This window comes from Rhipicephalus microplus, chromosome 5 (assembly GCF_043290135.1).
Source record: "Rhipicephalus microplus isolate Deutch F79 chromosome 5, USDA_Rmic, whole genome shotgun sequence".
Taxonomy (NCBI): domain Eukaryota; kingdom Metazoa; phylum Arthropoda; class Arachnida; order Ixodida; family Ixodidae; genus Rhipicephalus; species Rhipicephalus microplus.
The window spans coordinates 182,710,841-182,736,484 of record NC_134704.1 but is presented as its reverse complement, the minus strand read 5'-3'; the positions used below and the strand labels follow the sequence as shown (position 1 = coordinate 182,736,484).

At 47.0% G+C, this 25,644-nt stretch overlaps 2 protein-coding genes across 8 annotated transcripts in view; one reads left to right on the top strand and one right to left on the bottom strand.

Moving 5' to 3' along the window:
• LOC119173303 (uncharacterized) overlaps positions 1 to 25,644 on the top strand; it is a 509,098-nt gene that overhangs the window by 479,723 nt on the left and 3,731 nt on the right. For 3 of the 7 annotated variants that reach the window (XM_075896271.1, XM_075896272.1, XM_075896267.1), the window contains one exon: positions 14,693 to 14,776. In XM_075896271.1, the coding sequence (XP_075752386.1) occupies positions 14,693 to 14,776 (84 nt within the window). Of the gene's footprint in view, positions 1 to 12,442; positions 12,741 to 14,692; positions 14,830 to 25,644 lie in introns of those variants that run through there. The other 4 variants (XR_012895516.1, XM_075896266.1, XR_012895517.1 and 1 more) reach the window with 3 other exon arrangements.
• Positions 14,845 to 25,644, bottom strand: part of LOC119173605 (venom metalloproteinase BumaMPs1) — a 513,062-nt gene continuing 502,262 nt past the window's right edge. Inside the window, exon 13 of the mRNA XM_075896273.1 lies at positions 14,845 to 18,688. Within this exon, the coding sequence (XP_075752388.1) occupies positions 18,685 to 18,688 (4 nt within the window). The 3' untranslated portion in view covers positions 14,845 to 18,684. The remainder of the gene's footprint in view (positions 18,689 to 25,644) is intronic.

Below are 25,644 nucleotides of genomic sequence, written 5' to 3'. Positions count from 1 at the left end.
TCCGTTCCTGGGTTCGTCCATACATCCGCCCCTGCGTCTGTCCATGCGTCCATTCATTCGTGTAGCCGTCCATGCGTCCGTCCGTGCATATGTCTGTGTGTCCGTTTGTCCATCTAGTTAACACGCCAAGTACCACCATCTCGTATCTTTTCAGCATATATTCCGCATATAGAAGCACCGTCATTCAGCGGTCATTTCAAGGACTAAACGAGAGGTGGCACACGCACTCTTTCTTACGGCTTGCGCTTCGTGTCTACTTCCCACCTTTGACTACCTCGAGTTTATGGTATATACTCGTTCACTGTATTTATGGCACTGTGGCCCAACGCTCGCTAAACCTTCCTAAAACAATTGCCGACTTGTGAGGTGGGTTAATTGGTTGAAGTAATCCAGCCGGCTTGCTTGATGATGACTTGCGACGATCACATTCATGACAGCATTTTACGTACAGCTTGATATTTGCCGAAAGGCCCTGCCAATAGTACGCCTCGGTTGCTCTGGGGAGTATTTCTGAGTAGCCTAAGTGACCAGATGTGGGCTCATCGTGGCAAGTGAAGAGCACGTCATTCCGCATGTCTCTCGAAACCACAACGAGGTAGGCGCGGCTCATAGAGCGGGTGTTTTTGCATGCAAGGCATTGTCCGAAAGACAAAAGGATGTCAATACAAGGGATAGATGGCATTATCTGACTCCTGTATGACCTTCTAAATAATTGACGACCGGTGAAATTTCGTCGTCTCGCTGCCGTCTGCTCATGTCCGACGAGCTGAGGGCGCCCAGAAAATCGTAATCCTCTTCTGCTTCCCGACTGACGTGAAAAATCAGTGCACGTGACAGCATGTCTGTGTCTGAATGCTTCCGGCCAAACTTATACACAATTGTTATGTCTAATTCATGTAGGCGGAAGCTCCACCGGGGCCAGTCGTCCTGAGGGAGGACGTATGTTTGCCAACCAACAGAGGGCATGATGGTCCGTCGCAGTTTTAAATGTGAGACCATACAGGGAAGGGCGAACCTTGGTGATCGCCCATACAATAGCGAGGCACACTTTTTCTGTGGTCGATTTATTCGCCTCAGCACGAGACAGTGAGCGGCAAGCACAGGCTGTAAGTCTTTCCCATCCGTGTTAATGTTGATTTAGCACTGCACCGAGGTCATTGTTACTGGCGTCATTATGCACTTCTGTCTCAGCATCGTTGCCACAATGTGCAAGAATGTGTCCTGACTGCATGCACTGTCGTAGCTCGGCAAAAGTAGCCTGTTGCTCATTGCCCCAGACAAATGGTGTGTCGTCTCTTGTAAGGCGAGTCAAGGGTTTCGCTATTTTCGAAAAGCCTTTAGTACAGCACCTGTATAAAGCGCACAAGCTCAGGAAGCGTCGGACAGCCTTTTTGCCGGCAAAAGCTGGAACAGCGGCTACAGCGGTAAGTTTGTGAGCATCAGGTCGGACACCTCTGGCGCTATTCACATATGGCTAAAGATCTTGATCTCCTCGTACCCATTGTGGCACTTTCCGGCTTTCAATGTAAGACTTGCCAATTGAATAGCTTCTAGCACACTCCTTAGGCAGTGAAGATGTTCGGAGGTGTCAGAAGAGGCGACCACATCATCGAAGTACACGAGACAGGTTTGCCATTTCAGTCCAGTTAGTGCAGTCCCATCATTCGCTGGAAAGTTGCCGGTGTTCAACACAAGCCAAAAGGAAGAACTGGAAATTCAATGCGGCCATAGAAAGTCATAAAGGCGATTTTCTCGTGGTCTCTATCGTCTACCTGGATTTGCCAGTACCCACTCTTTTAATTCAAAGAGGCAATATAGTGGGCGTGGCGTAGCCTATCTAACGAGTGGTCGACGAGTGGCAGCAGGTACACGTCCTTCTTAGTCACGTTGCTCAGCTTGTGGCAGTCGACACAAATTCGTAGCATTCCATCTTTCTTTTTTACTAAGACGACCGGAGATGACAAAGCGCTGTTGGGAGGCACGATGATGCTGTCGACAAGCGTTTTTTTTTCGCATTTGCGTACAAATCGCTTTATAATCTTTTGTTGACCCGCAGTAAGGTTGCTGGTGTATGAGGTTGCTGGCGTCGTCGTGCGTGATCATCCGTCAAGTAATCGAAGTCAGACGACTTCAGAACCGGCGAAGTATGAGTGGAATTCAAGCAAAAACTTCCACGGTGCTGTCTGGTTCTCATATGACACGTAATAACATATGTCGACATTGCCCAGTGGCGTATCGGCGGTTTCCACTGCTTCAGATGCTAAGCCGTTCCGAATGTTCACTACTTCATCTGCAAATGCTAATGAAGTACCGTGAAAAAGATGTCTATTTTTTTACTGAAATCCGTAACAAGAAACTTAGGTCAACCATCGCGATGCTGTATAATACTCCGAGCTGAACAAACACCTTCAGTTAGTGACCCGAGTTGGTTTCTGCGACCGCTTCACCATTTCAAAATCTACATCACGTGACGTCAACTATAACACTGGACCGCGGAGGGAGTGTTACACTGTGAGCGGAACCAAGAAGAACGTCGGGACACCATTGATCTTCATGCTCCTCAATTTCTAGTTCGGCTGAGAAGGTGCTTTTGGAGATTAATAACAGCCCCATACTCCTGCAAGAAAATTACGCCGAAATTAACATGACGGGAGTGCCTATGTAGCGCAAGGTAACTTGCTACAAAAGTCGATTCGCAAATCCGAACTCTACTCGTGCAGGTTCCGACTGGAGCGACAACGTTGCCATCAGTAGTTCGAACTTGTGGGCCATGCCAGATGGTGATTACCTTTTTGAGCAGTGTGGCCAATTTCTTACCTAAAATAGAATAGACAGCCCCGGTATCTACTGAGGCACTAACTGCGTAACCGTCGATCAGAACCACTATATCAAGATAAATATTCAGTTGTATCTGCGAACTTTCGTGCCTGAATCGATCGGAGGTCTTCAGCACACCGACTGCCAGCGACCTCGGCCCCCAAGGTCACTTCAGTTAGCTTTCCCGGCGGGAACCGGGGGACCGTGCGCCAACAGATCACTTGGGCGGAGGCGAAAAGCGCCTCGGCGAAAGTAAGCGCCACCGACGCCCGACTGCAGGTGGCGTGCGCTGTTGAGCCAGGCTAGAGTACCTCGATGCGTGAGCCCCTAAGCCAGGTAGTCGTCGATATCTCGGGGTTACTGGTCATACCTGGGAGGCGGTGAATGTGCAGAGAATCCCCGCAGCCCGAAGCGTCTATGGCGGTACAAATGATCGGCTTCATCGCAGTGGAAACACAAAGGTTGGCGGTCTGGAGTGCCACAAACATCCGATTTGTGAGAGGACGGGCATCTTTCATCCCGGTAGGAATAAGCTTGCTCCGAACGATGTGCACTATGAGACCGACATAAACTAAAGCTGGGAACGTGCGGGGATCCTAATAGTATTGAAGCAGCTGCGCCTACTGAAGCGAAACCACAGGAGGCGGAGGAACGTACAGAAGGAGAGAACATGCGGGATGCTTCAGGACTTCTGCATAAGTCGCAGGCTGGTATTCAGATGGTTTTTCAGTGGTGTTGACAAGAGTCACAGGGTCGCAGAGCACCTGTTGTCCCTCGTCATTTATTATACTTGCTGTGGAGCTTAAAATTGGGACGGGAGGTGCGGCGGCCCTTTGCAACTCCTCACATCCTATGAAACGGATAAGTTCTCCCACACAATCAGTACTGTTGCCTAGAGCCGTGAAAACCTCAGTAGCGGAAGCGCTGCTGATTTGCCGCTTGTACTGTGTGGATCAATGCTGGAGCATCTTCTTAATTGTGACCGCCTCAAACAAGATCTCGGCGACCGTCTTCGGGGGGCTACGTACCACTCTCCCTCAAGTTTAATGATGCGGAATAGTATTCAAATACTACTAGTGCGCAGAAAAATACAGAGACTGAATTTCCTGTTTGCACTGAAAAATAAGCTCTTTGCCATAAACCCAAGTTCTTATTTGTTGTCGCTTACTGCTCGAACAACACGGCATCGTCATGCTGACTCTCTAACACCCTATCGGACACGCACTAATCTTTTCAAATATTCCTTCTTCCCAAAAAACTATCACCGACTGGAACAACCTACCATTGCCCCCCTTACATAACGACGATGTCATAGAACATGTTACTATTTGAACTTCTGACCATGATGTATCAATTTTTATAGCTTCATTATATGTTATCCTTCTGTTCCTTGATCCTTAGTTTAAAAAGCCGATGTCACTTGCCTTATCTCATACCTGTTTGTGTATATATGTGTGACGTGCTTTTACCCCATGGTCTTATTTCAGTGAGTGAAAACTTTTTGTTTGCTGTTTCCACTTTTGTTGCTTCACCTTGACGTACCACTTTTAAAGATATTATGTAGTTTTTGCCTTATCGTTTGCTGCAGTTTCTTTTGTACACATGCCAGTGTTATTTTTTTGCTGAGTATGCGATTTCTCTGCCTGTGAAAAGACCAGCGAAAAGCTGCTCCTTGGCACCTCTCATGAGATGGCACACCTTCTTCTTTTTCACCATTCTCGAATCCTCTTGTCTGAACAGGCGCATCATGTCTTCGTGCTTCGACACGGTTTCGTTAAGCTTCTGAATGCGGGCCTGGATCACTCGTTCTGCTAGTTCGTGGTTATAAGCACTGGTGTAATTGTCGAGCAGCCGGTGGCAGAATTAGCGCCATGGTATGAATTACTCTATACGGTTCTGGTACCAGGTACGTGCTCCGTCCTCCAAATGAAGTATACCCGCCGTAGTTTGGCCGCGTCGTTCAACTCGTTCAAGGCAGCTACGCGCACGAAGTCGGCCAACGAGTTTTTGACGTCTTCGTTCTCAGTGCCATGAACGGCTTCGGCATATGCGGGCTCTGCACTGGGTAGCGATTCACTGTAGTGCCTTTCATACCGGTTGCGGTGGCCTAGACGGAAGTTCTCGTCATTCCGGTTGAAGTGGTGCAAGTCGTAACGTCAGCGTCCGGAAGTAATTCCCTGATCCCGTGGCTGGCTTGAAGCACAGGCGTGTAGGCTGGCATAGGGCTTGTAGGGAGGCTCCCTGGAGGGGTGTGCAGCATCTGTGAGGGCTAGCCAGCACCTCCGCCAATTATCACGTCGCTTTAGAAGTCCAGGGGAGGTTTACTGGACGCACAGGTAAGCAGTAGGACTTTTGCCAGACGCGTCACTTGGGCGTGCACTTGAGAGACGGATACACGTGCACTTATTTTGTGTTCTTTGACTCTGCATGAGCATGTCACCCACTATATACTACAGGTGGCTATAATAAAAAAGGCAAATCGTGAAAAAGACCGCCTTCGGAATTCGCCGCTTCGCATAGCTAGTCTTATGCATTTTTTCAACCTAGATGCAAGAGCGAAATTCTCCATTCTCTCCTTCGTCACCTTGGGACGCTGTATCATCACCTTCGACTGAACGTTGCATACATGAACAGTAATTTGTACCGCATAAGACAGACCACAAGTCCCCATTATGATAACTATGGCAACATAAAAACAGTGCAGCCCATATTGTTTGAATGCTCCGCGTAGCGCGACGAGAGACCAGTGTTCTAACGACAAATGGACATCATTTTTAGGGCAAAATAACGTCGCGCCATTTATTAGGGCCAGTGCTTGGACCCTCAAAACACTATCGCGTTGTACAGTCATTGGTCAATTTCCTGTTCAAAATTGGCTTTGTCGGAAGGCTGTGATCATATAACAATTCACATAAAAAAATCTTAACTTACCTGTCACTCTAACTTTAAATAGTTTTATCAGGTTCACATGCACATTTAACGTCTATTTACAATCTTTTTTTCTCGTTCTTTTCTTCCCTTCTGAAATCTGTTAGCCCCCTTCCCCATCCCTATACAGAGCAGCATGCCAGGGATAGACACAGGTTTAAACCTCTGTTTTTCTCATAAAGATCTTCTCGCTCTCTCTCTTGATAAGACGAATTATATCTCTTTTGTGCTGCCTGGGTAGGGCCCGTGTACTGGCGGTGTTGCGGTGACTTGAAGCGGCAAGGCGACGGTCAACGGTAAGGTCATCGGGGTGTCCCGTGCGCTCCTGTAAGGAGTCGGCGATTTCTTGATGTCCTCGACCCCGCTACAGATACGGCGCGTTCACGTCGAAATCGCGTAGCCCCATTTGCCGGTATAATGGCAGCAGCGGTGGGTGTGGCCAGCTTACCCGCAGTTGTAGCGTAGTGCGGTGGTCGGGAACGTGCCAAACGTCGGTTTTCCTCGGCGTGTATTACTGGCTGGCCGGCGGCTAGCATGAGTGTGGTGGGGGTGGCAGTGGTGTTGGGGGACAAAACTGTGGCTATGCGGCGTGATGGAGTTGGCGTGGAGGAGGGGCATGGTGGCAGCCTGACACAGCATAGCTCATGGCTTGCGGCAGCGGCTCTGGAAGCTGATAACGCTCAGTGATTGTTGAATCTCTTGTCGTATAACGTTCGCGAGGAAGTCGCCCTGAGGCTGTGCAGAAGGTATCAACCTTTGCAGCTCCTCTTGCACGATCACTTGGATTGTCCCACCTAGGTCAGTTTTCAGCTCTTCGATGTCGGCGTAGCTTGTAGCAGAAAAGCTATGGTTACATCGCCGTGTCCGCATCTCGAGCTTCTTCTCAGATATAGGTGCTCTTCAAACAAATACCACGACTGTCTTCAGCAGCATCCTGACCAATCCAGCAAATAGGTCTTGCTTCACACTCCTCATAAAAAAAAGCCAACCTTCTTTTCTTCGGTCATGCTGAGGTCGCCGTCCCGCAACAGGAGGGTCCTCTCTTCCTTGTCGAGCGCAATTCATTCATAGGAACCTGCACACGCATCTCCCAGATTGTAGTGGCATGCTTTTTGCGGATGACGTTCGTGAGGGTGCTTAGGAACGTCGTTCGAAAGAGGTCCCAGGTATGCAGTGTTGATTCTTGACTGAACCACGTCTTCGCGTCGTCTTCTGGGTAGAAATGGGCGTGGCGAAGATTTTCCTTGGCGTTCCGGCTGTTTAACCTTGGGTTGACGAAGTAGTATTGATGCAAGTGACAAACGCATTGTCAGTGTCACCGTTGTCGACGTCAAGGTCTTGGTCTTGCCGGGTAGAAGCCCGTACTCTGGTGGAAGACCTTGTTGCCTACCCTTAACTTGGTGCTCGTGACTGGCGTCGTTGCCTTCTGCGGGACGTTGGCGGGGGAGTCCGGTACATGAAATTTGCAGCACCTCCAGCAGATGTCACGTGGTTGTGCCACTGACGAAAGCGGAGACAGCTTGTGAAAAATAAAATTCTTTATTTGGCCGAACCAGTGGCAGGTGAATCGAAAGTAAGAAAACTGCGATACACACTGGCACTGATAGCGGTGAACAGAGCGTCGATGATGATAATGATACATGGGGTTTAACGTCCCAAAACCACCATTTATTTGGGAGAGACGCGTAGTGGAGGACTCCGTAAATGTCGACCACCTGAGGTTTTAAAACGTGCACCCAAGTGTGAGCACACGGTCCTACAGCATTTTCGTCTCCATCGGAAAGGCAGTTGCCACAGCCGGGATTTCATCCCGTGTTCTGCGGGTCAGCAGCTGAGTACCTTAGCCACTAGACCCACGAGGTGGGGCTCAACAGAGCGTCGGCCATCGTTCAATTGAGAAGCGGTGGTGTGCGTCACCATTTATACACGTGCCATCGAATGTTCTAGCCTTATCACTGGCTTTTGCGCAAGCTTTCGAGTGTTAACAGACCAATGTGCGCTATTGAAGGCTTGTCGAACAATGACGCACAGTGTGCGCTGAGCGTTCCTGACAGGTTTTGTGGGCGTAAATCTAATGAAGCTACAGTGGAAGTAGAAAAAACGCGCAAGACACTAATATAGGCTGAAGACATATAGCGATTTCCATTGGGTGAGGAGGGGCACTCCTGATTGCTCTCAAAGTGCTCTCGCGAGTTGCGGTGCCTTGCAACGGTCGAGTAGTAATGAGGATGTTAGTTTCATTTGTCGAGGAAGAGCACCTTTTTGGCGCTCATGGCAGCCGAGAGAAGCGTTAAGGGCGAGGCTTCTTTCAGTCTAACCTTGGCACTCGTCACGCGTAACTGACAGAAGAAGAGACGAAAAAAAAGCAGAAGAAATGAATGAGCATTTCAAGTCTCATTTTCTAGATGGCATTTCTGTGCCGCTACTCTCCGATGGGTCACTGCACACGATTTGCCTGAGTGCGCAAGCAAGAAGCGCCTCTCTCAGTCTCCTGGATGGTCGCTGTACGTCGCGGATCGTTGGTGGGGCATGGACGAAGCAGAGCGGCGGGCGCGTTGAAGACGCTTGCGCTCGGCTTTCTTGGCCCACGTCTCGTCGGTTTTACCAGCGCGCCTTTGCATACTAGCACGCGATCAGGCGCATGCGCGCATACACGGACGAACTGACACATTGACGGATGGATGGATGGGCGCTTCACCCCACTCAATATTATTCACTCCGTGTATATGCTGTGATTCTTGGTGCTCCACCACCAGCGTCGTAGTAAAAGAGTGCTAAGGAATTCGTACTACTTATTTCACGTCACTTCTGATTGTATGCCTCTTTAGGCGCAGAAAAGCAGCGCACGGAGAGGGCGAGCGTGGGACATGTCTGAAAACGAGTGGGATTGTTCTATTCTAGAGACGAGACTACATGTCCCCGCGGCCCCCGTTTCCTGTTCTGGCTGACCATTCGCCTTGGTCCAACTTGGTCAATGGAAAGCGTGAATAATCGGTTATTGCAGCCTTGATATAGATAGAGCATCACCAATGCTGGCGACGGTGGGGGAGGGGGAGGCGGATTTACTCAGCGCTCGTTCATGTTGAAGAGGGGTCTGAAAACACGTGAACACGTCAAAAAAGTAGATAACTTATACTGATGATCAAGATGCGATTATATTAGGAAGGTGCTGAGATAAGTTTCGTTTTAGGTAAATTATTTTTGTATACTATGTTTTGAAAAAAAAAACACAGGAAATTTTTCCACGAAGTTTAAAATTTGTTAGTCCCGAGTTTGATTTCATTAGTGAAACGCTAGCAGTGCGAGAATAGCTTGAGGTAATAAAACACGCTAAACCATTCTGAATGTATGCAATGTTAGTAATGTTTTTTACCGGCGTCCCGAAAAGAAGAAGCATTCTCGTTCTTGTGTCTACTTACCGTTCTGCAGAGAAATACTTTTGAATGACATGAAGCTTAACATTTCTGCGCATCTACCGAAGAGATCTGTTGGCATTGTCAGGGATGTATTCAATGTCGCATGCCAAGAAAGGTTATTGGTGACCTGAATTCCGGGATATTTGTGTGATGAGTCAGGGTGACGCGGGAATGCATGACTTTGAATTGAGGGGGATTTCGGGCTATGATCTATTGTGAGCACCAGCGTTATATTGTGACGAGTGACAGCAGGTGATGATTGGTGCGTGTCTCGCGCCTTAGCGCGAGGAAAACGAAGTGAATCGGCAGTCTTCAGCCGGACACTTGAAGAACACGTTTCGCACCTTCAACAAATATTTACAAGGCTCGAAATTGCAGCCTTAGAGTTCAAGCCACAGAAGTGTTTCTTTTTTTGTGCTGCCATCAGTTACCTTGGGCACGTTGTCACAAAATACGGTGTATCTCCTGACGTATCTAAACTGGCAGCGGTTGAGGCTTTCCGGCCTCCTCGAAATGTACAGGAACTACAATCATTCATCGGGCTCAAATCGTACTTCATGAAGTTTATCCCGAATTACAGCGTTATTGCAGCACCTCTTCGATCACTTCTTAAGAAAAACGCTACTTTTTCTTGGGAATTAGGAAGATCAACAAGTGGCATTTGAGGCTTTAAAGCGCGTTGTGCCAGCCACCTGTCTTCAGCTATTCTCCGAAAAACCAGAATTTGGTGTCCAAGTAAACACAGATGCATCTCGGCTTGGCTTGGGGGGTCTATTGCTGCAACAAAATGAAGAGCGACAATATTGTCCAGGGCTATACTTGAGTCGATCTCTCAAAGGCGCAGAGTTTATTTATTCTTCGACATAACTGGAAGCTCTTGCAATAAAATGGGCATTAGAAGAGCTACGACCATACCTGATTGGACAAATATTTAAAGTTTCTAGCGACCACCGTGCACTGTGCTGGGTCTCGCGCTACAAGAAAGGAAACCAACGCCTTTTTCTTTGGTCACTGATTCTGCAGGAATTTGACTCTGATGTCATCACATAAATCGGAAATCTTGCACAGTGCACCAGTTTGTCTTTTAGAGAATCCCCCAATTCTGCAGTATCATATCCATCACTGCGATTCTGTGACAACAAGGGTGGTAAGCAGCGTCAAGATTCATTTTGCGCTAAATTCCTGAATATGGCTAGTGGTGCGCTGGGCACGAAAAAAGCAACAGGAACGCGTTCAAAAGTAGTTTGTCACGCATAACGTCTTGGTGTACAAAAGAAAGCAAGGTTCAGTCAGCAGTCTATTTCTCCTCTGCCTTCCTGCACAACGACAAGGTGAGGCACTCCTTGAATTGCATAAAGGACGATACGGCGGCCACATGGGCATCAGGCGAACATTCGATGCCCTTAGGTCTAAGAATTACTGGACGAAGCTCTATGCAGATGTCAGACATACGTGTGTCACTGTGACCTTTGTCAGAGGATGAAGATGACGCCAACGGTGCCTTACGGTCTATTACACCCAATAGAGGTCTACAGCCCATTTTACACAGTTGGGTCGGACATAATAGGGTCATTCAAAACTTCAAAAGGTTACAAGTACATCATTGTAGCCTTTGATTACCTCACAAAGTTCGTGGAGGCAAAACCACACCAGAACATAGAGGCCGCAACCATTCGGAAGTTTGTCGAACGACGGATCATCATAAAGCACGGATGCCTAGTCACAATTATCACAGACCGCGGTACCCAAATGACGGTGTGCTCTGCTGAAGCACACTTACAACATCGGGGAATCAGGCATGCTGCCACTACCGCATATCACCCCGCAGCAAACGGCTTTTGCGAAAGAGTCAATAAAACAGTCAAAGAGATGATTGCCATGACTACCGCCGGGGCAGAAAAATGGGCCGGTGTCCTCCTTTATATTGTAATCTGTTACAACACCGGGTATGCAGACAGGGTTTGCCAAACTGTTTTCTTCCTCGTATACGGTAGTGATCTGTTGCTACCGTTCGATGTTGTATACAGCCGCCGAGAGCTTGAAGAGCTCAAAGAAAAATCAAACTATTTCACGGTAGTGCGTTAACGACTACAAAAAGCTAGAGAGCTCGCGGGGACACACATTCGACTGGCTCGAGAAAAACAGAAGCGGCACTTTGAAAAGCACTTCAAGGACGTTGTGTTTGAAAGAGGGCAACTGGTGCTCCTCAAGACTTCAACGTCCGGTGTGAAAACAACTACTTCGTTCACCGGACCTCACAAGATAGTGAACAAGCTCTCTCCCGTGAACTACGAGATCGAACTCGCAGACAACATGGGAAGTGACATTGTGCATGTTGAAAAGACCATATCTGAGCCCCAGCAACCCAATGCTTCGGACTAAGGTGTACATGGGTGCCGTGCATTGTAAATAGTTGTTGGTGCTTGTATATTTTTTTGTGCGCCTGAAAGTGGATAGACAATGTTTTGTTGACTTTTGTAAATAGTTACAGATAGGACTGTTTAAGTTAGTTAAATTACGTCTGTCTAAGTGTTTTGTGTGTGAAGCCGGGACAACTAGTTTCCAAACCCGGGCATGTGACAAGCGATAGCAGGTGACGCTCTGTGGGTGTCTCACGTCTTTGCCCAAGGAAAACGAAGTAAGTCGGCGCCGAGCTCGTGAGCTCGGCGCCGGCAAAGAGTCTGACAGCCCCTTTAGGATCTTGAATAATTGTGGACGTCCTTCTTAGGCCGCCTCGGACACCAGTATATCCGACTGCCAAAACGGCACGCCACATATATGTTATCTAGGTGTGATGGAAGACTAAAGTTATAGTCCTAAATAGTTATTTCGCGGTGTAAGACATATTTGTGAGCAAATAATTTATTGAAATACTATTGTGGTATGCAGGTAATTAATAAAAACTAGACATGACAATGGGCCCGAGAACCAGCCTAGAGGCACGCCTGACTTTACTTCACAACGTGAATTGCAGCGATAGATGTGAGAATTCACAGCTAAACGAAGAGCACAAGCTCCATGAGTGAGCTCTAATGGACTCACTTATGTACAAAGGAAAATTGAAATTTCTTTTACCACTTGCAGTATATCGCTTCTACAAAGTTTTTTTTGGAAGGCTTAGGTTTTTCCCACTCTCTCTCTTCTAACGAGATAATGCTCCAAGCTTCAGGTTTCGCAGCGGCTTCAGTGTTTTCTATGACAATGTGATTGAGGAAAGCCGGCTGAAAAGTTGTCGCTCGCATTTTTCCTTTGCAGCCATAAATATCTTTCTTTCTTTTCAGATCTGCAACTTCAATGCCGTTTTAAAGGACAATACCCAAGAATGGCTGACCGGCAAGAAAGTTTGAGAATGAAGGGCATCATATGTCTGCTTATTCGGTTTCGTGGCGAATTAATACCTCACTTTAACTTTCTTACTGCACATAACGCACACAAGATGAAGCAAGATGACTGCCTATATCAAGCAGCAGTCCTTTTAATATACCGAGCTGACAAGCCCACTGCGTGTGATTACTGCATCATTAGCATACAAGCCTGTCATATACGTCACAATCGAAATAAAATTTTTGTGAGCACTAACATGACGGCTTTTCTGAAGAACTTCTTTTGTATGACTGGAGTCGCTCGCAGATCGTACGTAGCCCAGGACTGATATTCTGAAACGATTAATCCACATTGTTGGATCCGCTAGTACGGTTGACTTCAATACAAAATAACATTTTCAATGTGATCCGGAGAACCGCAATATATCTGGTAACGCAATTACACTAAATTTAAACTTCGTGAAAATGTGCTATGGGTGATATCAAAATTAGCTGTAAGCGCTTAGTTTTACATTATCAAGAGAAACATCGTGATAATACCGTGAGGTATAGAAGCATGGCAGCAGTAAATTTTCAATGCAAACTTTCGACACCTTTATTTGCATCTGAATCACAGGTTCTTCTTAAAGAATGACTTGATCGGGACAAGCCTCCTCACACCTTCCCAGTTGGCTCGTAAATATGGCTTTCAATGTCATGACAGTGCCCCAACGTCTCCGTAAAATTTGCACCCACGTTTAACGGCTCATGTCGAATCTATCTATCTATCTATCTATCTATCTATCTATCTATCTATCTATCTATCTATCTATCTATCTATCTATCTATCTATCTATCTATCTATCTATCTATCTATCTATCTATCTATCTATCTATCTATCTATCTATCTATCTATCTATCTATCTATCTATCTATCTATCTATCTATCTATCTATCTATCTATCTATCTATCTATCTATCTATCTATCTATCTATCTATCTATCTATCTATCTATCTATCTATTTACGGCTTTGAGCTCTCTCGGTCGTTTCGATAATGGTATCTATACCAATATTGGTATGACATAACATGACTGTGATACAAGCATAAGGGACTAGTGATAACATGCAAGCCATGACATGCATGTCATGATGTACATTTTATGGTTTTTCTGCTCTTGCGGTGGTTTCGTTGACATGGCATATTGCAAAACTCGTATATTAAGACATAACTTCATGGCAAACATAACGGACCCTCAAGAGGAAATCATTACATGCATGTCTTGTGAATGATGACTACACGCCATGTTCACGGCGTGATCGCTGTCATTTCGGTAGTTTCACATACACAAAATTCTGTATCGCGGAACATGAATGTTTGACGAAGGTATATGACTGGTGCAAACATGATAATCATAAAATGCTTGTGATCTAGAACATGACTACATTTCACGCTCATGATGCGCTCGCGGCTGTTTCGCTACATTCACATATATTAAATTTGGTATTACGAGACTGGAAGAAAATACGAAGGTAGGCGACGTCCAAACATGAAAATCATGTCATGCGTGCCATGTAGAACATGACTACATGCTACTGTCATTGCACGCACGTGGCCGTTCCGCTAGCTACACATGTAGCAAATTTGGCATCACCTGACCTGAATAGACGCAAAGGTAACTGACACGTTCAAAAATGATAATCATGACATGCGCGTCATGTAAAACACGACTACATGCTATGCTCATAGCGTGCTTGCGGCTCTTTCGCTGGCTTCACATGACAAATTTGTTCTTACGTGACATTGTTGAGCGATGAACACGAATTCCAGACAAAAACATGATAATCGTTACACGTAAGTTATGTACGCATAAGTTGTATCCGCCTCGTAACGTTGTGTTCATTTTAAAGTGACATATTAAGCCTCCTCGTTCGTGCTTGGCATATAATTGATTCCCACAATACGTGGGACCTGCCACTTTTCTTCTCTCTCTTTCCTGAACAAAGCTAACCAGTTCTTTCTAAACTCTCTAATTCAAAGCCTATTAAAACATGCTCATTTGTTTAATAAGGCATCGCCAATTTCTTTGCCGATGCCTCAAGGTAGCTGGGTCTAGTTTTTATAAGGATCAACGAACCTACCAAACAAACAACATCATGAAGGGTTTATTTTGCTTGTTAAGTAAATATGTTATTTTCTCTCTGAATTATTGTGGTTTATTCTACAGTTCGTGCAGAAGACCCTTTGGAATTTCTACTCGCTGAGCACTCCTCTGCTGGAAGGCAGCCTCTCGGAAAGCAATACCTGCCGGGTAAGAGGCCGGCACATTCAACTGTGAATGGGCAAACCAGACAAAAACTGTGATTTCAAGCATGCACACCTACAAAAAATGAAAACCAGCTGTGTTCTACGGATGTGAAGGTCAGCTGCAGCGGTTAGAGAGACAACAAATTCTTTTAATGAAAAGCTGATGTCCAGTCCCATAGCCAGGGAATAACCCATCAGACCTATGTCCCCCTCCCCCTTGTATTTATCCTGCCGTAGCACACCTATTAAAAATGACTTTTTCAAGATGGGGCTCTACTTCTCCAAAATCATTAAGGTTTTTCTTCCCGCATGAAGTCATAAAATGAATACTCGCCACATCAACAAAGGTAAGCGCGTTTTAGAAAGCGCCATGATCGGACTAGAGGGTCTTTAGCGAAGTGACGGGAAGCGAAAAACGCGAGATCAGGCAAGTTCAACAATTCAAAGTGGATCACATCACTTACGAGGAGGAAGAGAAGGAAGAATAATAAAAAATCTGGTGGCTTCGGTGGTTCGCATTCTACGCCTAGGTGTGAGCCAGGAGCGCTTGGGTGCGCCGGAAGATACCGGGCCATTTTTAGTCGGTATAATTGCTTGGAATTTTCTTGTAGGCGACCACGCATTCTCCTCTCCTTTATTGTGGCGGCATCTGTGGCTCGGCGTGCGTGTCCTTGAGCCGCGGTGTGAGCTGTTTTGTTGCCACGAAAGCAGAAGCGTGCAGGCGCCCAATAATTTGGGCTTCTTTGTGGACTCGAATGTTGACCAATATTTTTTGTGTTCTTGCAGCAAGATTCACCCTTTCGCAAAATTTCTGACTGCAGCCTTGCAGTCGCTGATTACACTTTCAGCCTGTGTGAAAGCTCTGATCAATGCTATAGGCGATTCTGCCGTATCTTTCACGTGGCCGGCTTGTATAGAGCGGCTACCCCTTAAAGGCACCACTGTTGTATTTCGCTGTGGAAACTCAGGCGCTCTTGAGATACCGAAATGCTCCGAGAGGAATGCTCGGAAAATTAAACGCTAGGCTGTCCCTACAGCTACTTAAACACCCTTCGTCTGTCACAGCACCACTGTCAGTAACTCGTCCTATTGAGCAGCTTGACAGAACTCGTGCACAATGATTCGTAGGTCTATAGACGTTTCAGTTCCAAATATTCTGTCGAGAAACCACTTTTCGGCATTGATTCTGGGAACAATTTAGGGCATCTGATCATCAGATTGATGGGCTGGTGAAGGAGGATAAATTTATTTACTTAAAGAACCTACTGAGAGATTTAGCGGCAACAGCGATTGACGGCCTTCAGGTGACCGAAAATACTTATCATGATGCTATCGATATGTTTTAAATATGGTTTCGTTGAGTCAAGAAGCCTTTATGACGCTTACGAGCACTGCCAAACGTGATGCGCTAGAATGACATACAAGGCTTAAGGACTTCGCATATATTCGTACACTACGACATCCGTGAATTGAAAGGCCTTACCAACATTTCAGCTACTTAGGCCATGATGATGACGGATACACCGGCCAGGGCAATTTACCGGCAGACACTGCTGCTTGATACCACCGGGACCTCACAAGGAGTAAATCACCTTCCAAAGACGCACCTCATAGCAGCAGCAACACTTGTGCAGACCATGACTTTCCAAGTTTACTTATAGTCCTCCAAGTGAAAAAAATAAAACTGCTGTCCAAGCCTAAACAGTAAATGTATCGAAAAGAGACAGTACAGCCATGGAGTGAAAACTGCTTTCTCCTCCAAGCCATTGACAGTACTAGGTTTCTGGACGATAGACAACAAGCTTTGTATGTTGTGTGGCTCATCGTACCATACCTTATAGCTCGCTTTAAAAACTGATACGACAGCAGTAAGAGTTAGAGAGCTCTGCTACTCTCTTTCCAGAGATAGTTACAAATAATACTCTCTCTAGAGAGAGTCACTTTGGTCTTTTTGCCTGATAAAGTGAAAGCGAACTGTCACCCTTTTAGGCAAAAAAAGTAAAGTGCCTGTTTCACTGCTGCATACCATGAGAGAGTTCAAAGCCTGTTTTACTCATTTGCAATGACAGCTTGTTTCAGGGATTGTTTAGTAGTTCCCTTTTCCAACTGGAGGAGCTCCAAAGATAAATCCGCCCAGCATACGCAGGGCATACGTGTGATTCGGCCTTGAACGAGAGGTGGCCACCTGCTACTACAACAACAACAACTACTACTATACTACTACTACTACTAGCACTACTACTACTACTACATCTGGGACGCACAACCCCGATGTAGTAGTAAACATCACCCCGAAGAGAAAACCCTGATGGGATGCGAAGCAGCGTTGGTGCGCACAGCGTTGACCTGGTTGAAACAGGCGTCGACGCGGGCACTGGGAGAACGGTTGAGCTCGTGGAGTTCTGGCGGGTGAGGCGGGCAACGGTAGTCGCGTGTGAAACTTATCATTGGAACCTTGCCCGACGTCAGCGACTCCTTGCAAGTCGCAGGAACGTGCGCCTGACTAGGCGCAGACTGCCTAGTTGCCCGGGTACGTGCCGAACTCACGTTGAATCACTCCAGCCGCCGACTCCAGCTGCTTGCGCTTGCGAACAGAACCGACGTCGGACAAGTAGTTGTCGAACCACAGATGATTGCACGAGCAGCCACTGTGACCAATGCTACGTTTGAGCGACTCTCAAGGAAAGTGGGCGTCAGCGCGCCGGCGTTGCTGGTGGCGTCGCGGATGATTGTCACCACGCGTGGACGCGATCGGCGTTACGGCGGCGAGACGCCTTCGAATTGGTCGGCGGAGCCCGGCACTTGCGGGCGGGCGCTTCATCGAAGGGCGCACGGCATTTTCGAGACATTGCCGACGACGGTGAGGTCGAAGGTTCGCTGGTGCTGGCCTTCCGTCTTCGGCGCTTCCGTTTGGTTTCCTTGGCTCGCGTGTCGTTGGTGTTACCGACGCGTTAAAGACGCTTGCACTCGGTTTTCTTGGCTAGTTTCTCGTCGGTGTTACCCGCACGCTTTTTCCATTCTAGAACGCGATCGGCATGCTTTACTTGCACCTAGTCGATGTCGATTGTCTTCCGCTACCAACGAAAGCGTTCGGTTTCCCTCGATGACGCCTCGTCAGTGTTGCAGACGCAATGTCGCCATTCGTGAAGGCGATCGGCTCTGCTGACCCTTACAACCCCGGCGACGGCCGGGTTAGGTCAAATCAGTTCGGAGCATGTTTTGGTGGGCGAAGTAACTTTGCTCCCCGGTGTCATCTCCATTATGGTGCTATATTTCTATCGCAGATAAAGAACCTGAAGAGTGTTCACTATGCAAACTCGAACGTTGCGAGTGGTAGAGAGGGTGAAGCGAAAGAGAGGTGGCCCGCGGCGAGTGCATGGCAGGCGAGTGCGAGAGTGACGTCACCACGCTCTGCGAGAGAAGGCGTGAACTACTTGACACCGCCGCAACACATGTGGCGAGTGAAGCGCGGTGCAACGTGTGGACACACAGACGCGGAGGGACAGCGTTACACAGGCTAGTCAAAGCTGCTTCGGATCTAAAACACTGTGAGATCAGAAGCACGCACGCTTTCAGCAGTTGTGCCACCCGTCACTGTCTTCCCCATTTTAACTGATTTTGACGTAGTCTGGTCATCAAAGTTTGCCGATCCCTCAACTGCGTCGGCAGTGTGTGCCCATGTGTGCGCGACTGTTATCTTGAGGCTAGACTTGAACTTCATTCATCGACGGCAGTGCAACATCTTGTGCCATGAGCGGGTTGGTTTCGTGACTGGTGGCCCATGCGAGCTTGCACATGCGTGAGAGTTCCCCGTCAACACTTGTTTTAGCACAATAAGGAATTCGAAGGGCAAGTGGTGCTTCTCTATTCGGTGTCCTATAGTCGCTCAGTGGTGTACTCGTGCACAGTGTGTCACCTGGAAAGTATAAAATAAAAGCGTTAGTTGAACATCCGTGGGGTGCCTGATGAGCGTTTAGAAAGTTTTTCTCGAGGAACGTGCGCCGCAGGACCAGTCTATCGAAGCGTGAATGCGGAACAGTGAAGAAAGTTTCTAGGTTTTTTTTTTATTTGCTTCCCGTGAAGCATTTCTGAATGAGGTAGCGTGCTTTGAGAAATTCTGTGCTTACACTATAGCCTGTGGTTATCACGCGTTAATAGGTTCATTGAGGCGAACTTTCTTTTCATTTTATTGAGTTCATATGTGCGCGTCTGAGTGCATGGTACAATGGTTACTGTGTTCTGCATTTGGACCTCGTTCGCCGAGAGTCGCGATCAGGACCACGAAGATGGAACGCTAGACTCCCGTGTGCTGTGCGGTTAGTGTCAGTGCACATTAAAGGACACCAGAGTCCCAAAGCCCCATAACAGAGTGGGCCTCATATTATAGTTCTGGCAAATGCAACCCCCAATTTTGATGTTGTTATTGGTCATACTGAATTATTCACGCTTTTCTTCAGTTTGAGTTTACACGTGTGTGCATTGTAAACATGTGGCATCACCGTGCACTCCAGCTTTCAGGAATTTGCGCTGGCTGGAGTAATTAACTACCCCGGGTGTCCTCTTTTGCCGCCATACAAAATCGAAATTTATTGAGGCGCAGAATGTCAGTGAGAATACGTTTCGATAACATCCTTAATTACACACTTTTCGTGTCTAAGACAAAAACCTAAACAGCATACCATGGTCTAATAACGTTGTTATATTGTATAAATTGACTAGCGCCAATAAAATCATTAGAGCGATATTACATTACCATTATATGATTCATCTGCTAAGTGAATGCGGGTATGGACAAGCACCTGCATTTTAGGGTATCTTCACTTAACTAGTGGCATATATCAGCACTTGAACCTTCATGGATTTTTTGGCAATATTCTCAGCCATTTGAAGATATGTGTGAGCTGTGCCAGGCTAGTTCAGTGACATCAGTACAAGGCAGGTCTACACAATTCAGATGGTAGAGGGACAATCACATAAAAATGGACTCGCTTGAGAATATTATCATGAAAGGCTAGCTAAAGATTAAACAATCTTGCCAATAAAGAAAACAGCTAGTCTTTTATGGGGGCACGACAACTTTTAGTCATTTGTTATGATATACTTCTGTGACCCACGTTCAAAGTTCCTGCATTAATCTTCTTGGCAAACATGAAAATTGTGAGTTTACTGCAGCTTCAGAACGCAGTAGCATCAAGTCACCAGATAATTTCAGAAAAAATTCAAAAAGGACGTTCTGTTGTGTGTCTACTACATGCTGTACCATGTTCTGTTTTCAGATATTTCATTAGCATGATACCTGACAAACAACTTAATTTATAAGAAACTCAAAGGCTCTGGTTCCGATAAAGTAGGTGTAGTGAGGTTGAAAGTGCAAGTATTTAATTTTTGGTTTCACTCACACAGGCAGTCCGAAATTGGTTGGCTATAGCGTGAAGTACTTCGGCAACAAAAACGCAGCACACATGGAGATACACAGTTGAGAAGTGCTTGTCTCTCGTGTATCTACCTTGTGTACAGTATTTTTCGTGTGCGAAGTAACCTATTATCAGTATGCACCAACTACACCACCATGAGGTCTTATCTTGCGTGAAGGTGATAAAGGTTACGCAGTTTCTATACATAAACTGCTGAATCTGTCGTGTATATTTTGAAGGGCTTAAAGACTTTCTTTGAAACAAGGAAAGGAAAACATAAGTGGGAAGACTGACATGTTAGCCAGGTGTTGTTGACCTTGCTGTGGAAACAAAAGAGGGTAAAATATATCAGAGTGAGGCTTCACAGAAAAAAAGACTGTAAAGTAGGCAAACTATACCCCATGAAGCCCGTCTTCAAGGTGTGTTAAACGCACAACAATGCATCTAAACCTAAGGATTTATGAAAGCAGCAGTAACAGACATCTTAAAGCTCTAAAATATACAGACAGACCGACACATAACTTTATTGAGGTCCTAATAAACACTACCTCAAGAAGGTGGAGCATCGGGCCGCTCCCGCGTCGGAACGGGTAGGCCGAGCCTCACCGTCACGTCGTAGGCCTTTAGGACCGCCCACAGTTGATGTGCAAGTTCTGAGCTTCTGAGCGCAGAGCTCCATTCCTCTTCGGTCATGTGCCGACAATCGCGTGATGAGGGCACTGCCAGAGCATGAGGTCTAGCGTAGATACGGCGCCACAATCTGGGCATGTTGGATCAATGCCTTCAATAAACTGGCTGTGGGAACGACGACTGGGGTACAACCTGGTTTGAAGCATGCGGAGGGTAGATGCCTAGGCCCTACAAAGTTGCTTATGAGGAAGGGGGAAAATCCTTCTGTCCAGCTGATAACGTTTGGTCACCTCAATGAAAGTGAGGAGAACATCCCTAAAGGCCATTATGTTAGAGTCTGAAGTCCCGCAGGCTGCCCAGCATGGTGAGGAAGTTCACGTGCTCGGCCGTGGGCGATCTCGTTTAGGTTTGCCATGGAGGCCGTCGGCACTCTCTAGTAGACTTTTTCTTAAATAAATGTTTTTTACCACCACCATGGAGGCCAGATGTGATCCGAGGTAAGCCGGAAACGAAATTATGGCGTGTTTGGAAATATCCCTATTACCTAAGATGCCAGCTACTTCAGCCGATACTGATACAGATAAAGAGGCTTGCACTGCCACTCGTGAGTATGTATAGATGTGTTGCCGGGAGTCGTCGAAGAGAGCGAGACCAATGACTACCTGTTCAGCTTTAGCAGGAGTGGTGTTCCTGATAGACGCGGAGTGAATCACACAACCTGCGTGGTCAACTGCAACGACCAAGAAGTTGGCTGTTCGACCATATTGCGCCACGTATACGATGCGTGCAGACTAGGGGTTTGCACGAACACTCTTGAGCAGTGCTTCACCCCTGGCCTTCCGCCTGTTTGCGTTGTGCTGCGGGAGTACGTTTCGGGGGAACGCAGTGACCATAGTGGTGGCGCTTTGCTTCTTAGTGAGAGACTGACTACGTTCTTATTCTACCGCACTATACCCTAGAAATGTGAGGATGCTCCTTTCTGCAGCCGAGGAGGAGAGCCTGGCCATTTGAGCCAAATGCTGTGCTTTGATGGTCTCTTCCAACGTGTTGTGTATACCCAACGGTATGAGGCGTTCGGTACTGGTACCCGAAGGGACCCCTAGCACTCTTTTGATGCTCTTGTGGATCAGGAGATTAATCTTACCCTTTGCATGGCTTTGACAACAGTGCGTTGCAGCAACGTAAGTGATGTGGCTTATTAAGAAAGTGTAGAATAGCCATAGTAAATTTTCATCTCTCAAGCCACCTCTAGAGTCGGAGACCCTAAGGATAAGCGGAATAATGCTTGCCATTTTAGCTGTGAGCTTGTGTATGGTCTGTCCCATTGTACCATTCGCCTTTATAAGCATTACAAGAACTCTGATCACCTCGACCCTGGGTATGGTATGACCAGAGCTGGTGCGAAGCACTATATTAATATCTCGAAGAGGAATCCAGCCTTGAGGCTTTACACCCCTTCTATTAGGTCTGTAAAGCAAAAGTTCCAACTTGGTTGGAGAGAGTCGTAGTCCAGTGCCACAAAGAAAATATTCGTTGTATTGTGCATACTGTTGGAGTGCCTCTTATACTCTCCCCTCACTGTCACCCGTGCACCAGACAGTGATGTCATTGGCGTGAATTGTATTACATATGCTTTGTATTTGCGAAAGCCTCTTGGAAAGCTCACAGATAGCTATATTGAACAGAAGTGGTGAGGCCACCGAACCTGTGGTGTACCTTTGGAACTAATAACGAAGGGCTCAGATCTAAGATCTTCTATCTTAATCATGGCCTTTCTGCTTTTGAGAAAAGAGCTGATGAATGCGTGGAATATATGCCCCAAGCCACAACTAGAGATGCAGTTGAGGATATGAGTATCGGAGAGATTGTCAAGAGCTTTCTCTAAATGTAGTCCCGAGATTGCCCTGAAATCTCTCGTTTGAACGTCGATAATATGGTGTTTCATCAACCTCATGGTATCTAGGGTTGACAATGCCGGTCCAAATTCAATCATGCACGGAAATAAACCATGGTCTTCAATGTGTTCAGTAATGCGGCTATTAAAGACGTGTTTGGCCACCTTTCCTGTGCAGGATGTAAGAGATATGGGTCTTAGATTACAAAAGTTCAGTGGACGTCCTGGTTTCGGAATAAAGATGATTGACGCCAGATTCCACGATTCCTGGACAGCGCCGTGTTCCCATACCTTGTTAATCTCGTCCGTGAATATTTTATGGAAGCATCGTCCAGATTATGCAGAATTTGATTTGAGATACCGTCTCGACCTGGGGCTGAATGACTATTCAGTTTCATGAGAACCTCCCTCACATCAGCCGTGTTGAAAGGTTTGTCTAAAGACTCCACGCGCGGACTCTCGTAAGGGGGATAGTCTGCAGCACACGAGACATCAACTGGCAGATAACATTAAGCAAGGCGTTCGAAAACATTTCGTTCCGAGTCTTCTTGTTTGGCGATATGGAGGATTTTGTCTATTGCGCCCCTCTGGTGGGATTTCAAGGTCGATTCTTTTACCAGGTGCTTCAGGAAGTTTCACCTGTCTCCTGTGCGCTTCTAGCCGTCAAACGAGTTGCAAACTTCATCCCATTGTTGTCTAGAGAGTGTCTGACAGTGTTCCTCATTCAGGTGATTCAGCTTAGTTCTTTTTTCCGCACCCTACGGTTCAGTTTCTGTCCCTTCTATCTGCGTAGAAGGGCGTTTTTAGCTTCTAGCAAATGCGCTAGATGGATGTTCATTCTGTCAGCCCTAAGATTAGTAACTATGGACTTGGTAGCTGCAGCTACATTCTCCTTGAACTGTGCCACCCAGTGATTGAAAGAATCAGAAGACTCGCGGCTCTCACTTTTCTGCGCGTTGATTTCACAGAAACGATCCCAATCCGTGAACTGAAATTCTCTTGAAGGTCTGCTCTGTATTTCTGTCGAAGTGACGAGAATGTAATGATCACTGCCGAGACTTTCGTTGTGAATGTGCCAGGTTACTGGCCCCAAGTTTGCCATGAATGTTAGATCCGGGGTAGTGTCTCTGGAGTATGCATTTCTAATTGTAGTAGGAAATGAAGGATTCGTGAGTAGAGTTAGGTTGTAGACTAAAGAAACCTGCCAGAGATCTCTACCCTTAGCGTTAGTGTGACGATATCGCCACTCGTGATGTGGGAATTGAAGTCCCCAGCAATAATGAGTGGGGCCCCTGCTGCCTTTCCTACTGCCCTGGATATTAGAGACGTGAAGCGCTGTCTCATGTCCCTAGCAGTACTGCAAATGTTCAAAATAATCAGGCTGTTTTGAAGCTGCCCGCTTGGTATAACCTCGACAATCAAGTGCTCAGGCTTACTATGGCTCATGGAAAGATCGTGAGCTACGGTGGTAAACTTCGTCGAGACAAGGGTGCAGATACTTCTTTTATCTTGCCCGAACAAGCAGTATACCTATAGCCCGATAGGGTAAATGAGTCCGTCAATGTCTTTTGGAGTAGGACAAGCTCCGGCTTGTTAGTATGCGGCTGAATGAATAGCTGGAGGACCGTCTTCTTACTCAGGGATCCACAAGAGTTCCACTGCCAAACTACGACGTTACTATTTCCAGTTGGACCCACCATGATTCCAACTTTACTTGAATTTGCCTTGCGGCACATTACCTATAGAGGTCTGCTTTCCACCCTTTAGAATGGTCCTAGCTTTGGAGATACCCGACGAAAATGAAGGGCTTGCCACTGTCGAACCTGATGACCATCTATTACTCTTGGCTTCGAGTGTTGCAATCCTCATGCTCAAAGTTGAGAACGCTTCGCTAAGAAACTTGAGCGTGTTTCTCCATTCAGCCTGAAATTCTTTCATGCTGTTTTTAAACTCATTAAAGTCATATTTAGGATCTTCCACCCCGTCATCTCGTAAAGGCTCGGACAGAGCTCTCTTTGCGGGACGTTCGTTTGTAGGTGCCTCAGACGACATCTTAATGGGCACGTCTGCTGTTCCCGATGGGGAAGGCGACTGCGAGGACGACGACGTGGCCGCCAATTTTAGTTCAGCTACGTCTGCTTGAAGACGCTGAAAAGCACTCCTTAGCAAAGCGCTTTTGCGTTAGAATTGTGTAATCCTAGCCGCGCCATGCTCTGATATTGGAGGCACTTCTCTGGTTACCATGGATGGCGTTTCCTTGACACACGTTGACCCAGCGAGTGTCCCCGGCGGGCGGCGTTTGTAGTCGAACAGCAGATGGGCCCTTGGATTGCAAGCATCCCCTAGATCTGGAGCGACCGCTTTTGGATAATGACCGTGGCGCTGGTTGTCCAGTGCTCCCTCTAGACGGCGATCTGCTGCGGCGCCGCAGGTGCTCGGTGCCGGTCGGCGCTGGGGACTTGGTGCGTTGACATTCACGTCTTCGTCGGCAAACTACATATGGTACTTCGAAGCGCTGTCTGCAAGGCCTGTCCGCTGTAGGGTGAGGCCCTGCACATAGGGCACATTCGGGGGTGCAAACGTGATCTTTGGACGGCGACGCCTCGCCGCAACGTCTGCAAATCGCATCTTCTGGCACCAGGGACACGTCGACGCGATAGAATAGCCTTCAGCATGCATAGCACACATCGCTTTGTCTACGGTAAAGTGTGGACTGTAACATACTTTGTCCACACTTCACGTAGTTAGGCACTTTCGAGCCGTCAAAGAGAACGATGACCATTGTGGTGTTTTTTATACGCTTGACCTCTAGTGCTCTCGTGTTTTTTGGTTGAACAATCATGCTGCTCAGCTGCTCGTGATTGAAGTTTAAATCGACGCCTCTGAGGATCCCCTTACACGTGTTGTCTGGTGCGCCAAAGTACGAGCTGAGCT